The sequence below is a fragment of the Geotrypetes seraphini genome, chromosome 12 (genome assembly GCF_902459505.1).
Source record: "Geotrypetes seraphini chromosome 12, aGeoSer1.1, whole genome shotgun sequence".
Classification (NCBI taxonomy): Eukaryota; Metazoa; Chordata; class Amphibia; order Gymnophiona; family Dermophiidae; genus Geotrypetes; species Geotrypetes seraphini.
The window spans coordinates 76,537,271-76,553,663 of NC_047095.1; the positions used below are offsets into that span (position 1 = coordinate 76,537,271).

Here is a 16,393-nt window from a genome sequence, read left to right on the forward strand (position 1 = left end):
TCTTTCCTATCCTCCTCTTTGCTATATCTCCTTTTTTCATTGAAATTGGATGAGAGTTTGATCTGCTCTATCTAATTTTATAGTTCTTTATCATTTTATATTGTAAACTGCTTTTAGCTTTTATAGGACAGAGCAGTATATAGCACACATACTTACTATTAACAGGTGTTATCCGGAGACAGCAGTGGGTGGGTGACGTCATCCATGGAACCCGGAACGAACAGTGCTAAAAGTGTACTGTCACTTTAAAGTTGTTAAGAAGCTTCGAAACTGCCCACACCGCACACGCGCAAGTGCCTTCCCACCTGACGTCGCCTCATGATTCATCAGTTTTGTAAGCAAGCTAAGAAGCCAACCAGGGAGGTAGAAAGAAAGTGCGAATACCTGCCTGCTGTAACCAGATAACACCTGTTATGGTAAGTAATTGTGCTTTATCCTTGGACAAGCAGGCAGCATATTCTCACATGTGGGACTCCCTAGCTTACTGAACAAGATGGTGGGAGAGTTAGTCATTAGGAAGAAAATAAATTCTGTCAAACCATCTCATCTGGAATAGGAGTCTAGACAGTATCTGTGAACTGAGACCAAGTAACTGCTTTGCAAATATCTTCAATGGGAGTGGAATGCAAAAAAGCCACTGATGCTGCCATATCTCGGACTGCAGCCTAGCCTGAGACTAAAAAAAGGAAATGCTGGCCACTAACCATGTGGAAATAATTCACTTGAATAAAGGCAGGCCCAACTTGTTGAGTTGAAGTCCTGTGTGGCTTAGTTCTTTGTAAATAGTAATCCAAGGCACACTTACAGTTCAATGTATAAACAGCAGTTTCTCTAGGATGAGAATGAGACTTTGGAAAGAAGACAAGAAACACAATGGATTGATTCAGATAAAATTCTGTGAGAACCGATGAGTTCTGAGAACCACCTTGCCTTGATGAAACACTGTACATAAGAACATAAGAATTGCTGCTGCTGGGTCAGACCAGTGGTCCATCGTGCTCAGCAGTCCGCTCACGCGGCGGCCCTCTGGTCAAAGACCAGCACCCTAACTGAGACTAGCCCTACCTGCGTACGTTCCGGTTCAGCAGGAACTTGTCTAACTTTGTCTTGAATCCCTGGAAGGTGTTTTCCCCTATGACAAACTCCGGAAGAGCGTTCCAGTTTTCTACCACGCTCTGGGTGAAGAAGAACTTCCTTATGTTCGTACGGAATCTATCCCCTTTCAATTGTAAAAGGTAGGTCGCCAACATTAGAAACATGATGGCAGATATTGGCCAAATGGCCCATCCAGTCAGCAATGTTACTTACCGTAACAGTTGTTATCCAGGGACAGCAGGCAGCTATTCTCACTAGTGGGTGATGTCATCAGACAGAGCCCCGGTACGGACGTCTCACAAGCACGTGTTGCTTGTAGAAACTTAAAGTTTCTAGATGCCCGCACCGCGCATGCGCCGGTGCCTTCCTACCCGGAGATCCGGGCGTGTCTCCTCAGTTCAGGTAGCTAGCCTGAGAAGCCAACCCAGGGGAGGTGGGTGGGACGTGAGAATAGCTGCCTGCTGTCCCTGGATAACAACTGTTACGGTAAGTAACATTGCTTTATCCCAGGACAAGCAGGCAGGTATTCTCACTAGTGGGTGACCTCCAAGCTAACCTCAGTGGGATGGAGGGGGAGTTGGCGACTTAAGAGAATAAATTTTTCAATACTGTTTGGCCAAACTGTCCATCCCGTCTGGAGAGGGTATCCAGACAATAATGTGAGGTGAATGTGTGAACCGAGGACCAGGTGGCAGCCTTGCAAATTTCCTCGATTGGTGTTGATCTGAGGAATGCTACTGAGGCTGCCATTGCTCTGACCTTATGGGCTGTGACCTTACAAGGAAGTGATAATCCAGCCTGGGCATAGCAGAAAGAGATACAAGCCGCCATCCAATTAGAGATGGTGCGCTTTGATACGGGTCTTCCCAACTTGTTAGGATCGAAGGAGACAAAAAGTTGAGGAGTGGTTCTGTGTGGCTTGGTGCGATCCAGGTAGAAAGCCAAGGCACGTTTACAGTCTAGAGTGTGAAGGGCCGATTCTCCGTGGTGAGAATGAGGCTTAGGGAAGAATACTGGAAGTACAATGGATTGGTTGAGATGAAATTCGGAGACCACCTTAGGCAGGAATTTCGGGTGAGTGCGGAGGACCACCTTGTCATGGTGGAATACTGTGAATGGTGGGTCCGCCATCAATGCCTGGAGTTCGCTGACTCTGCGAGCGGACGTAAGGGCTACAAGGAAAAGCACTTTCCAGGTGAGATACTTCAGAGGGGCCCTGTTAAGTGGTTCAAACGGGGGCTTCATGAGGTGGGAAAGGACTACATTGAGGTCCCAAACTACTGGGGGTGGTTTGAGAGGAGGGTTAACATGGAAGAGTCCTTTCATAAATCTGGCGACCACCGGATGGGCCGAGAGGGGTTTCCCTTGTAGAGGCTGGTGGAACGCCGCAATAGCGCTCAGGTGGACTCGTATGGATGTGGACTTGAGCCCAGATTGAGATAGGTGTAGGAGATAGTCCAGCACGGAGGATAAGGAAGCTCGCTGAGGTTCCTTTGACTTAGAAACACACCATGAGGAGAATCTGGTCCATTTCTGGGAGTAGCATTGTCGAATGGCGGGCTTCCTGGAAGCTTCCAAGACCTCCCTCACTTCTTGTGAGAATTGGTGAGGGGTTACGTTGAGAGGAACCAAGCTGTCAGGTGGAGAGACTGCAGGTTGGGATGAAGTAGTGATCCTTGATGTTGAGTAAGTAGTGAAGGAAACACTGGAAGTGGTACTGGTTCCCTGCTGCTGAGTTGAAGTAGGAGGGAGAACCAAGGTTGTCTGGGCCACCGAGGAGCTATTAGAATCATGGTGGCCCGTTCGAGTTTCAGCTTGACCAGAGTCTTCTGGATCAGCGGGAATGGTGGGAACGCATATAGAAATCGTTTCCCCCAGTTCAGTAGAAAAGCATCTGCCTCGAGGCGATGAGGAGTGTAGATCCTGGAGCAAAACTGAGGCAGTTTGGCGTTGTGGGGAGCCGCAAAGAGGTCTATCTGAGGCGTCCCCCATTGCGTGAAGATTTGGTGAAGGGGGTTGGAATGGAGAGTCCATTCGTGCGGTTGTAGCAGACGGCTTAGTTTGTCTGCTAAGACGTTGTTCTCCCCCTGGATGTATACTGCTCTGAGTAGGGCGTTGTGGCGCACCGCCCAGTCCCAGACTCGTAGAGCTTCCTGGCAAAGGAGGGCCGAGCCCGTGCCTCCTTGCTTGTTGATATAATACATGGCGGCCTGATTGTCTGTGCGAATGAGGATTACCATGTCGTGGAGTAGGTGTTGGAAAGCTTGGAGCGCATTGAAGATGGCTCTGAGTTCCAATAGATTGATTTGGTGTAGTCTTTCCGCACTGGTCCAGAATCCTTGGGTGCGGAGACCCTCCAGGTGGGCCCCCCATGCGTAATTCGACGAATCGGTTGTGAGAACTTTCTGATGGGGGGGAGAGTGCATCAGCAAACCTCTGGATAGATTCGAAGAGGTCATCCACCAAAGTAGAGACTGCCGAAGAGCAGGTGTGACTACGATGCGTTTGGATAGTGGATCGGATGTCTGATTCCACTGTGATGCCAGGGTCCACTGGGGGATCCTGAGGTGGAGTCTGGCAAAGGGTGTCACGTGTACTGTGGAGGCCATATGGCCCAGGAGCACCATCAGTTGTCTCGCCGGTAGGGTTTGGCGAGTAGCCACTGACTGGCAGAGATGAAGAAGAGACTCCATGCGTTGCCGGGGCAGGAATGCTCGGAGTCGGGTGGTGTCCAGGACCGCTCCGATGAAGGGGAGGGACTGGGTGGGTTGTAGATGAGACTTGGAGAAGTTGATCTCGAAGCCCAAATTCTGGAGGAAGTAGGTTGTAGCCAAGGCCGCCGAAGTGACCTCTGGGGCTGACGGGGCCTTGATGAGCCAGTCGTCGAGGTATGGAAACACCTGTAGACCCCTGTCCCGGAGTGCTGCGGCCACTACCACCAGGCACTTTGTGAAGACTCTGGGGGACGAAGATAGGCCGAATGGTAGCACTCGATACTGTAGGTGCAGATTTCCCACCCGAAATCTGAGGAACTTTCGGGAGGCCGGGTGAATGGGGATGTGAGTGTAGGCCTCCTTGAGATCCAGGGAGCATAACCAGTCGTTCTGCTCGAGGAGGGGGTATAGAGAAGCCAAAGTCAACATGCGAAACTTCTCTTTGACCAGGAACTTGTTGAGGGCCCGAAGGTCTAAAATGGGTCGCAGGTCGCCCGTTTTCTTCGGGACGAGGAAGTACCGGGAGTAAAACCCTCGGTTCAATTGGTCTGACGGGACCGGCTCGACAGCCCGAAGCTGAAGTAAGGTTTGGACTTCCTGAAGAAGAAGGGCGGTCTGCGTCGAGCTTGAAGGATACTCTCTTGGAGGATGGTCCGGGGGGACCCGGTGGAATTGAAGAGAGTATCCTTCTCTTATGATGGAGAGGACCCATAGGTCCGTGGTTATGGCCTCCCATCGGTGGTAAAAAAGATGGAGGCGGCCCCCTATGGGAGAGGCCGAGGTTATGCTCCCGGGAGGGGCGTCAAAAGGGCTGGAGAGCCTTAGGTACAGCCGGTGGCTGAAGTTTTTGCTGAGACTTCTGGGGAGGTTGTCTCTTCACAGGCTGTCTCGCAGCAGGCGTTTGTCTGGGCATGTAACGCCGCTGGTAAATCAGGGGTGGCCTGGAAGGTCGAGACTGTTGAGGTTTGGGTTTGGGCCGTAGGATGGATTGAAAGGATTTTTCATGATCCGACAGCTTCTTGGTAACAGTTTCGATAGACTCATCGAACAGGTCAGCTCCAGCACATGGTACGTTGGCGAGTCTGTCCTGTAGGTTGGGATCCATATCGATAGTACGGAGCCATGCCAGGCGACGCATAGCTACCGCGCTTGCGGCGGCGCGTGCCGAGAGTTCGAATGCATCGAAGGAGGATTGCATCAGCTGGAGTCGTAATTGGGAGAGGGAGGCTACCACTTCCTCGAACTCGAATCGAGCTTGGTTGTCTATGAACGGAGTGAACTTGCGGAGCACCGGCAAGAAGAACTCCAGATAGGAAGAGAAAAAGAAGTTGTAGTTTAGCACCCGTGACGCCATCATGGAGTTTTGGTAGAATTTTCTACCAAATTTGTCCATCGTTCTTCCCTCTCGGCCCGGCGGTACAGAGGCGTAGACCTGGGAGGGATGAGAGCGTTTAAGGGAGGACTCGACCAGTAGGGATTGGTGGGAGAGTTGAGGGCCCTCGAACCCTTTATGGTGCACGATGCGGTATCGAGCATCGAGTTTGCTGGGGATCGCCGGTATGGAATACGGCGTTTCGAAGCACTGCATGAAGGTCTGGTCCAGTAATTTATGCAAGGGGAGCCGAAGCGACTCCGTTGGAGGGTTAGGTAAGTGCATGGTGTCCAGATACTCTTTGGAGTATCTGGAGCCCGTGTCAAGGGTCACATCCAGATCATCCGCCATTTGTCGGAGGAATGATGAGAAGGACAATTGTTCCGCCAGCGTCGGTCTGTGGGACGGGCTGGAGGAGGATGAGGCCTCCAGGTCCGTGGACATCGGGGAGTGACAAGGAGAATCGGGCACCGGTGTCTCCTCGTACTCCGGGCCCCTCGGAGGGGACACCTCTGATGAGGAGTATCCTCTACGTTGCAGTTTTTTCTGCGGTGACACCTCCGAATGGCGTGAGGAGTGCCAGGATGAGTGTCTCGATCGGTGCCCGTCTCGGTGGCGGGATGGGGATCGGGATCATCAAGTCTGGTAAGGAGTACGGAAGAACTCTTCCTGACTATGCCCAGGGCTTCGAGTATCGATCGGAGGTCTGGTCCCATGTTGGCGCGGAGGCGTAATGGGTTCTAATGGCGGCATATCGGTAAGCGAGGCTTGCCGCGTGGGCATCGCCGCCCTCCCCCGTTCGTCCTCGTCGGTTGTCGAGGTCGAACGGTGTGGGGGAGGGGGAGGGGGCGGACCGCCCCTTTGGATCGGTACCGGGAGGTCACCCTGTATGGCAGCGATGAGCCCGGGTCCGATGGTCTGCATGAGCTCAACGAATTGAGCTTCCAGCACGGACCGTAGCGAAGCCGATAAGGAGGGATCCGCACCGAAAGGGGGTCCTCCTGCATGGACATCGCGCTCCTTCGAGGCCGAGTGCTTCTGCTTAGTAGCTTTCGGCACTTTGATGACCATTGGTGGCACTGTGGAAGGAAGAGGTACCTGAACCGAGGAGACCGGGGCAGGCACCGACGTCGAGCTCGTGGATGGTGTCGGGGCGAGCGATGCCGGTTTCACCACGCTCGATGCAGGAGGGGTCGATGCCGGTTTTGCCCGAACCGGGGAGGTATCGGATGAAGTGGAGGCTGAGGGATCCTTAGCTGCGTCCATCTTGAACATCGATTCCCACAATAGGCAACGCCGCTTGAATGAGCGTGCCGTAAGGGTAGAGCAAGGCCTGCACGATTTCGGAATGTGGTCAGGGCCCAAACACTGCAAACAGCGCCAGTGAGGGTCCGTGAGTGAAATCGCGCGTTGGCACTTGCTGCACTTTTTAAACCCGGTGATTGGCCGGGACATAGGCCGGAAAATCTCCGCCGCGAGGTCGAAGCCAGTGGGCCTGAGCCACGTGGCCGGCCCGTTCGACCCGCCGGAGGAAATAATCTTCTTTTTTTTTTTTTTTTTTTTTACCGAAAAGAAAAGAACTGTTAACTGTAATTAAAAGAAAGCGAAAACGCGGACAAGGAAGGCAAATTTAACTGAATTCAGCTAGCGCATGATGAAGTTGAACTTCTCAGCTCCGCGGAAAAGAAAGAACTGAGGAGACACGCCCGGATCTCCGGGTAGGAAGGCACCGGCGCATGCGCGGTGCGGGCATCTAGAAACTTTAAGTTTCTACAAGCAACACGTGCTTGTGAGACGTCCGTACCGGGGCTCTGTCTGATGACATCACCCACTAGTGAGAATACCTGCCTGCTTGTCCTGGGATAATGCCCATTCGCAGTAACCATTATCTCTAAAAAAATCCCACATGCCAATCCCAGGCTTTCTTGAATTCAGACACAGTCTCTGATTCCACCACCTCTACCAGAAGACTGTTCCACGCATCTACCACCCTTTCTGTAAAAAAGGATTTCCTTAGATTACTCCTGAGACTATCACCGCTTAACTTCACTCTATGCCCTCTCATTTCAGAGCTTCCTCTCAAATGAAAGAGACTCGACTCATGCACATTTACACCACATAGGTATTTAAACGTCTATCAAAAAAAACACAAAGTAGTAAGAAACAAATCAAAAACCTCCAAAAAATGTTACTCACTAGCAGTTGGTTACACCATAAAGATCTACATTCATAGAAAACAGGTGGAGAAAAAGCCTCAAGGCATATATATCACGCAGCAATCATTGATGTTTTTTTAGCTGACGTTCTTGTAATTGGCAAAAAACTCAAACCCACCAAATGTAAAGATCTAATACTGTGCACTATCAATTTAGAATTCAAAGCAAAAGTTAGTGCTTAGCTCAATTGCCACAAAGTAACCCCAGCAGCTGTGTTGAAACAATCTATTTTCATCAGCATTGCCTTGAGGCTTTTTCTCCACCCGTTTTCTATGAATGTAGATCTTTATGGTGTAACCAACTGCTAGTGAGTAACATTTTTTGGAGGTTTTTTTTTATTTAAACGTCTCTATCATATCTCCCCTCTCCCGCCTTTCCTCCAAAGTATACAGATTGAGATCTTTAAGTCTGTCCCCCACACACTATTTTAGTAGCCTTCCTCTGGACCGACTCCATCCTTTTTAGCCTCCAGAATTGTACACAATAGTCTAAATGAGGCCTCACCAGAGTCTTATACAGAGGCATCAATACCTCTTTTTTTCTACTGGCCATACCTCTCCCTATGCACCCTAGCATCCTTCTTGCTTTCACCGTCACCTTTTCATCCTATTTGGCCACGTTAAGATCATCACATATAATCCCACCCAAGTCCCGCTCTTCTGTCGTGCACATAAGCTCTTTACTCCTTAATCTTGGGTTTTTGCATTCTTAGCATTAAATTTTAGCTGCTAAATTTCAGACCATTCTTCAAGCTTCGCCAGGTCTTTCTTCATGTTATTCATACCATTCGACGTGTCTATTATATTGTAGATTTTGGTATCATCTGCAAAGAGGCAAATCTTACCTGACAACCCTTCAGCAATATCGTTTATAAATATGTTAAAAAGAACAGGCCCAAGAACAGAACATTGAGGCACACCACTGGTAACATCCCTTTCCTCGATCACTACCCTCTGTCGCCTTCCACTCAATCAGTTCCTGACCTAGCCTGTCCCATCCCGAGGGAACTCAGTTTATTTATTAGACGTCTGTGTGGAACACTGTCAAAGGCTTTGCTAAAATCTAAATACACCACATCTAGCGCACATCCTCTACCCAATTCTCTGGTCACCCAGTCAAAGAAATCAGATTTGTCTGACAAGACCTACCTCTAGTGAATCCATGTTGCCTCCGGTCCTGTAATCCACAGGATTCCAGAAACTTGACCATTCTGTGTTTTTAAAGCGTTTCAATTAATTTGCTTACCACAGAAGTCAGACTTACCGGCCTGTAAATTCCCTACTTCTTCCTTACTTCCACTTTTGTGGAGAGGGACTACATCCGCCCTTCTCCAGTCCTCCAGTACCACTCCCAGAATCTAGAGACTCATTGAAAAGGTCAGTCAGCGGAGCTACCAGAACTTCCCTAAGTTCCTTCAGCACCCTCGGATGTACACCATCCGGCCCCATCGCTTTGTCTTCCTTCAGTTTAGCTAGCTTCTCATGAACAAAATCCTCTGAAAAGCGATCAGGGTCTATCACACTTCTTTTACGATTTGCTTTTGTCTTCTGCGGTCCTGCTCCTGGTGCTTCAGCAGTGAGCACAGAACAGAAATGTGTTAAGCAATTCAGCCTTATCTTTATCAGCTTGTAGATATTTCTCTCTTTCACCTTTGAGTCTCATAATGCCACTTTTGCACTTCTTTCTATCACTAATATATCTAAAAAAAAATGTATTGTCCCCCTGTTTTACCACATAGTGGGAAATCTTGTACGTTCTGTGTCCCGTATATGGCAATTTGGTTTAGGATGAGCTGGGGAGGGCTTTGATAGAAGCTCCAGTGACAGGATGGTTAGGATAGGCTGGAGTGGGCTTCGATGGCCATTCCAGCAGTGGGAGGCTAAAGACAGTACTGGGTGGACTTCTATGGTCTGTTGCCCAGAAATATTAAAGAAAAGCCAATTTAACCATGAATATAGTGTATAATGAGTGTGACTACTGGGCAGACTGGATGGACCAATCAGGTCTTTATCTGCTGTCATTTACTAGGTTAGTCAGGAGGCATACTATTTTTTCAAATCGTATCTGAATCTTATTCAAACACAGTATGCAATGAAGGACTACTTAGGAGATTACCATGGGCTGGGGTAACACTTAGAGTGGGTACACTCCTGCAGCTCATTTCCTGCTTCATGTCTGCTGTGGTCTTGGGCATCTGCACTCCTTCTGAGCATTCTCCTTCTGAAGCATCATCCTTTGAGCTCTTCTCCTGGAACGATGGCATTAGTATTTGCACATCTACACCAAAAGGAAATAGCTGTTTTATTCATAAAAGTGAAAGGATTTTAACAGCAATGAGCAATGCAGCAGAATTTGGATTTTAGGCTTGAATTCTTTTGTAACTACTATCTTCCAAATCTAAGTTCAATATGAATTACATTAATAATAATAAATAATAATTTATTTTCTTGTATACCACCCTACCAGTAGTTCTGGGCAGTTTACAGCAAGAGAAACTGAAACATTTCAGTGAAGAAATACAATTCAATAAGATACATATACCTATTTAAAAAAAACAACATCATTAATATATTGTTAAAAATTAACATTCGTATTTATCAAATAGATAAGTTTTCAATAGTTTCATAAATTTAAAATAAGATTGAGATTGAACAATGAAAGGGCATACAGGTAAAGAACATGTTTCCTGCCCAGAGAGTTTACAATCCAAGTTGTACCTACCCAAAGTCATAAGGCGTGGCAGTGGGATTTAAACCCTGGTTCTCAGCTCTATGCAAAGTTAGAAAGGCACTAGCTTGGGTAGATGCAAAGGGGGGAGAGAGACAGTAAGGAAACAGCTCATGGATGTATGAGAGAGGAGGAGAAAGAAGATTGGGTACAAACACTGAAGCAAAGGTGGGGGAGGGAAAAGAGCTTGGGGCAGGAGGCAGAGGCAGCTAGGGTTGCCATGCATACTGTACAAATGTCCCTCAGATCTAGCAAGGGAAAGCAAAGGGTCTCTCATTACCTGAAAACATCATAGGAAGGAAGGTGAGCAAAACATGCTGACAATTTATCAACTTGGCATAGCAACGCCACTGTGGTGGCCGAGTCTCAGCCTCTCCTGCGAGCGTGTCATCTTCCATCATCTCTGGAATACAAAGGCTCTGAGAGAAGTCAATAAGAAGTTCCTCAGGGATACAGAAATCCAGGAGCTCTTCCTAACATCACTCTCAAGCCCTCCACCCACACACACAGCCACTCTCCAAAGGAAGGCACAATACTATCCCATCTCTTACCCCTTTCTCCTTCCTTCAAAGACATCTTTTACAAGTAGTTCAGAAATATGCAATACAACTTACTATTTTTTTAAATATATTTTTGTCCACTTAGATCTAAGAAGAGTACAATAAAAACCACACATAACAAAATAAAACTATCATATATATTTGAGTATAAACCAAGATTTTGGGGCCAAACAAATGGGAGTCTCAGTTTATATTCAGTTCCATCTATCCACCCCTCCTCATGGACCCACCGCAGACCTCCGTTTACTGCCCCGGTGGTCCGGTGATACAGGGAGTCGGAGCTACCGATCAATCCCTCCCTCCCTCACAGTGACTTTGCCTCTACAACTAACTAACCAGTCCAACCACTCCCCTCTCGGCCTACCTTAGGGTCCTGTGGGGCAGGAGTGATCTTTCTATGCTCCTGTTCAGCAGTCTCTGTAGTAAAAAAAAAAAAAAAAAAAAAGGAGGCTGCTGCAAGTTCCCAAGTCTCGCGAGGTTGCCGCACTTACAGCACCATTTTTTTACTACCAAGACTGCCAGGCAAGAGCTTAGAAGGATCAATCCTACCCTACCCCGCCTCACCGCTGGACCACCAGAGACCTAAGTTAGACCTGCAGGGGGAAGGGGAGAGAGTTGGTTAGTTAGTTGCAGAGGCAAAGTCAGAGTGAGAGAGGGATTGATCGGTAGCTCCAACGAGAGGAAGTACAAGAGACCCACCATCGTTTTATATTCGAGTTAATATTTTTCCCCTTATATTAAGGGGAAAATGTTATCTCAGTTTATATTTGGATAGATTTATATTTGAGTAAATACGGTATATCCCTCTTCTATTATTCAATCCTATCTACTTAAATACAGTCCATATGCTGTGAATCCTTAACCACTGCAAGCTGAAAAAGAAATCTGACAGTTATCCCTCTTCTTAAATACAGATTTCTTCTAGTATCTTATCACATTCCTTTCTTATAATTGCTCATCCGGTCTTTCACACTGAAATTCCCTCTTTCTACATAATTCAACTGGTGCTCATACCCCTGCACACTCATGTCACTCAGTACAACCTGCCTCCTGTCTGCTCATTCCCACTTATGTATGATGCCTGTTTCAAGATAGTTGCCTCCTTATTGAGGGATTAATGGAACATTAGGTTCTTACCGCGACAATCTTCTTTCCAGGAGAAAATCACATGAGTCCTGACCCTGTGGGTAGTACAGCCTCACCTGCGAAGAATGCCCAAGGCATCATCTACTTTTTCAACTCCACCTCCCTGTATCACTGGGCACTGCCCTCTCTCAAGTTTGTACCAAAGCAGAGATTACCCCAGAAAGAGGAGAAACAAGAAGGAGGGACATGGGGAACTCCCTGTTCATATACTTTTGACCTGCTCTGCAAGAAAACTCATTAAACAAATGCATATGCAAAATACCATCAACAAGGCAGAACAAATTTTACCGCCAAACCTGCGACCACTCTGTCCTCAGATCTGAGGACAGAGTGGTCTCAGGTTTGGCGGTAAAATTGATAGGGGTAAAGCCTTGATAAAGCTCTAGTAGCGAAACATGTCGGCGTGATGTTTCCCCTAGCCAGAAACCACAAGATAAAAACTAAGTACATGCTTAAATGCTAGTAGATTGTACAAAAGCAATAATTTATATATATTAACAAAGGGAACCGATGAGGAGCTGGCACATAAAGCTTAGAGCAATGAAATCTAGTTGAGCTCTGAGTGGTGGTGCTGAGGATCCCAAAAAAGTAGAAAAAAGTAAAAGTAAAGGGATGCAAGGCAGCTGATAGAAAATCATACTATCAGGTGGAGGAGTTGTTTGATAGTTTTAGCTCCCTTGAATTATAGCATAAAGTTGTGCATTGTTTGATCCAAAGGAATCAATGGCATATATCCATATAGCGATGTCTCAGGCACCCCCCAGGCTTGAATATTATTACACCTACTACAATTTTCCCCATCCTCAATCCAGAGAAGAAGATCCTCTTGGCATTGTTCCAGGTGGGTACAACAAGCATGCAGTGGCTCAATGTCCGAGTCATGATCTATCGTGGAGGTGCACTCCCATTTCTTTCTGCCACATCTGACTGCAAGAAGTGCTGAATCGTAAGCATAGTATCTTTAAGATCTTCCATCCAGGTGTGCCATTCGCTACATGTGGCCGGGCAAGAATCTTTTTCAGGTGATGAAGGCCACAGCCCCAGCGTGGTATTATCTTATGATCGGGTGGGACTCCAACGCCTCAGTTGGTTGGTAAGCAAAAGATTTCAGATCTGCCTGGCCTTTTATTCCTGCCATGTGCGCCAGATGGTTCCACACACAATAAAGAGTGAAATAGAAGAGTGAAATCGAACAATGCATAGAAAACTCAATGCATAGAAAAGCAAATTTTGCAGTGAGGTTCGGAGGAGCTCAGCAACTACGCTGCCATTGCTCTTGGTGATGTTCACTTCCTCTCCATGATGGTATTTTTAAACAACATCCATGCCTGGTTTACAATTCTGACTTTTGCCACAGACCCTTTTAGCTTCTTTTTAACTATTTTCCTCATTTTGTCATAGTCGTCCTTGAGAAAATTAAATGCCAGTACAGTAGATTTCTTTAGTGACGTCACTCCAGTTATCAGCTCAAATCTGATCATGTTATGATTACTGTTTCCCAGTGGACCCAACACAGTTACCTCCCGTACTATGTTCTGCCACTATGGACCAAATCTAAAATAGCTCCCCCTCTTGTCGGTTTCTGGACCAGTTGTTCCAAGAAGCAGTCATTTATGACGTCTAGGAATTTTACCTCCCTAGCCCTCCTAAATTTGGCTCCCAGACTCTCTGTCCCATATTTTCCTATGTCATTAGTACCTACATGTACCAAGACAGCCGGCTCTTCCCCAGCACTGTTTAATACCTTATCTAAGTGACTTGAGAGGTCCGCCACCTTCGTACCACAGGCAAGTGACCAGACGATCCTCATGCCAAGAAGCCACCCAGCTATCTACATGCCTAATGATGAATCTTCCACTACAATGGTTGTCTTAACTCCTCCCTTCTGGGCTGAAGCCCCTGGAGATAGATCCTCGGTGCAAGAGGATATTTTGCACCTGTATCTCTTGGTGGGCAGGTCCTATCTACAAGATTATTTCCTGCATCATCAGGGTGATGTTTTCCTTTTAGGAGCCCTCTCTCCTCCAAGGCAGCACAGGGGCTGCCAGACTGGAAGTGGAACATCTCTACAATGTCTCTATAGGCATGTACCTCTCTGTCTCCCTCAGTTCCTCCACGTCTGCAACTCTATACTAAAGGAAACAGACTCGTTCTCTGGGAGCCAGGAGCTCTTTGCAGTGAGCACACACATATAATTTCTAGCCAACTGGGAGATAATCATACATGTGACACTTGATGCAAAAGAGTGGATAGCTCCCCTCTTTCTGCTGGACTACTGTCTGAAGCCTTATTATTGAGCTGCTTAATTAAATCCTATTAAGGCACTGGGTATGTTAGACTGGTATAGAGAGAGCCTTAAGATAATTTGTATGCTTTATTTAGAGTATTAGCAAGTATTGAAATGTAAGAAGAATATGTAATAGCTTGTTCACCTGTTGTCCTAAGTAGGAAAATTGACTATTTAAATTAAGACTATAAGTAAAGGAAATGAGCTCGGAGGGAGTGGGTGCTAATGTAGACTAAGCCAGACTCTAGCTGCAAGACTATTTCTAGCAGAAAGTAAACCATAGCAGGCTTTTACTCTATTGATACTAGCTAAGTAAAGTTTGTTCTTTTAAGATCTAAAACTATCTTCATAAAGGAACCCAAAATTTAGTTTTTATCCTCCATTAGCAAAGCTCAGAGCAAATAATGTATACTTATCCAGATAAATATCCTGTCTCCTTTCCTCTCCAAAAGATAGGTCCTCTCCTTTCCTCTCAGACAGAAATGTGTCCTCTGCTCCTCTCCTCTCAAAAAGATTGTCCTCGTTAAGATCAGCAGTGGAATTGTGGAGGGTAATTTAAGAGTAGTATAAGAGTTATTTGAGCCTAGGGATGGGTGGGCAGAGGCAGTTCACAGGTTGCTGTGAGAACTATTTATAATGCAGATCTTCTACAACCTCTCTCTTAGAACCAGGCTTACTGAGGGTTAGGCACTAGGCCAGCATTCCTCCCCTCAAGGGTCACCTGTGGAGTCTAATCTCCAAAGAAAGCCCTCAGAGTTCAGTCACAAACTAAGAGGCTGAAACCAGCCAGAGATCTCTCCTCAAGGAGTGCTTTTAGGTTAGGGTGATATATAGTGCGCTTGGCCTGACTTAACAGTTTTCCAGGCCTCTCTCCCATTTACTACTTCCCAAAGTCTCAAAAAGGTCCTAAACAGATCCAAAGAAGTTTTTTAGTTAACAGCTCTCTACTCAAACCAATATATGTAAATTATATATGTAGTTCACAGGTTGCTATGAAAACTCTCTTTAATGCTGAGACTCTACAAGTTCTCTCTTAGAACCAGGCTTATTGAGAGTTAGGCACTAGACCAGCATTCCTCCACTCAAGGGTCATCTGTGGAGTCCGATCTCTCAGAAAGTGCTCAGAGTTCAGTCTCCTTTTTAAATGTTAGTGCCAGCAGCCTGGTTCCATCTTGGTTAAGGGGATTAATCTAAGGGCAACTCTGGGTGGCAGACCAAAGCCCTAACTAGTATGTCTACCTGGCAATGCATGAGAAGCGAGAGAGACAGAAGCAATGACTTTGGCAAACAGATTACTGGTTCAGATTGATGGTCCATCTAGCACAGTATCTTGCTTCCAGCAGTGGCCAATTCAGGTCAAAATACCAACTACAGATAAGTGATAAGCTTTGCTGAGAACAAAGACTTCCTAACCCTCTGCTACAGCACCTTTTACTATAGATTCTGTTTATGCCTAGCCATTGTATCTTTCTAATCTGTGTATGCTTGCTGAGATTAATTGAAGTCCCTATGAACCACACTTTCCCCAGATTATTGGGCTTGTTCAGCCTTGATTAGCATACTCCTGCAAAAACAAATTCTCCATATATTTGTAGGAAAAAAAAAGAAGAAACAAAAGAATCCAAGTGATACCTTTTTTATTGGACTAATTAGAGCATGGTTAGATTAACTCTCTGATCTGAAGAAGGTTTACCTTTTGTCTAGTTAGTCCAATAAAAAAAAGGTATCACTTGGTTTCTTTTTGTTTGATTTCTACATATTGAGGCTTCTATGGTACTTTGTATGTCCAAGTGCTTTGAAAAGGAGAAATTAGGTTCTTACCTGCTAATTTACTTTCTTTTAGCTTCTCCAGACCAGTAGAGGTTAACTTTACGATTGGGTATATATCTAATCATGACCAGCAGGTGGAGACTGAAAACAAAACTTTGGGACAGTATATCCTAGCCCCTCCTCTCTATTTCCCTCAGTCTGCCGAATAGCCAAGCAGAACCAAGAACTGGAAAACAACAGAGAGAAAAAACAATACTCCGAAAGGAGTAACAAATAACATACCCAAAAATGCTGTTGGAAAATGCAGAGGAGAAATTCCCGAAGGAATAAGGTCCCCACAGCTCGCCAGCTAAGCCAGCCGAGCCACAGCCGCTGTTCTTCAATTCTCCCCGGCCCTAGAAAAATACTAGAACCCGCAGCAAAAACCAAAAACTGCCCGCGCAACAGCCCCAACAACAACAACAACAGACAGGGTGGGGACCTCTACTGGTCTGGAGAAGCTAAAA

General features: G+C 46.5%; 1 protein-coding gene across 4 annotated transcripts in view; it reads right to left on the reverse strand.

Moving 5' to 3' along the window:
- Positions 1–16,393, reverse strand: part of SZT2 (SZT2 subunit of KICSTOR complex) — a 523,775-nt gene that overhangs the window by 329,981 nt on the left and 177,401 nt on the right. For all 4 annotated transcript variants that reach the window (XM_033916162.1, XM_033916160.1, XM_033916161.1 and 1 more), the window contains 2 exons: positions 10,405–10,543; positions 9,513–9,674 (listed from right to left, as the gene is read on the reverse strand). In XM_033916162.1, the coding sequence (XP_033772053.1) occupies positions 9,513–9,674; positions 10,405–10,543 (301 nt within the window). The remainder of the gene's footprint in view (positions 1–9,512; positions 9,675–10,404; positions 10,544–16,393) is intronic.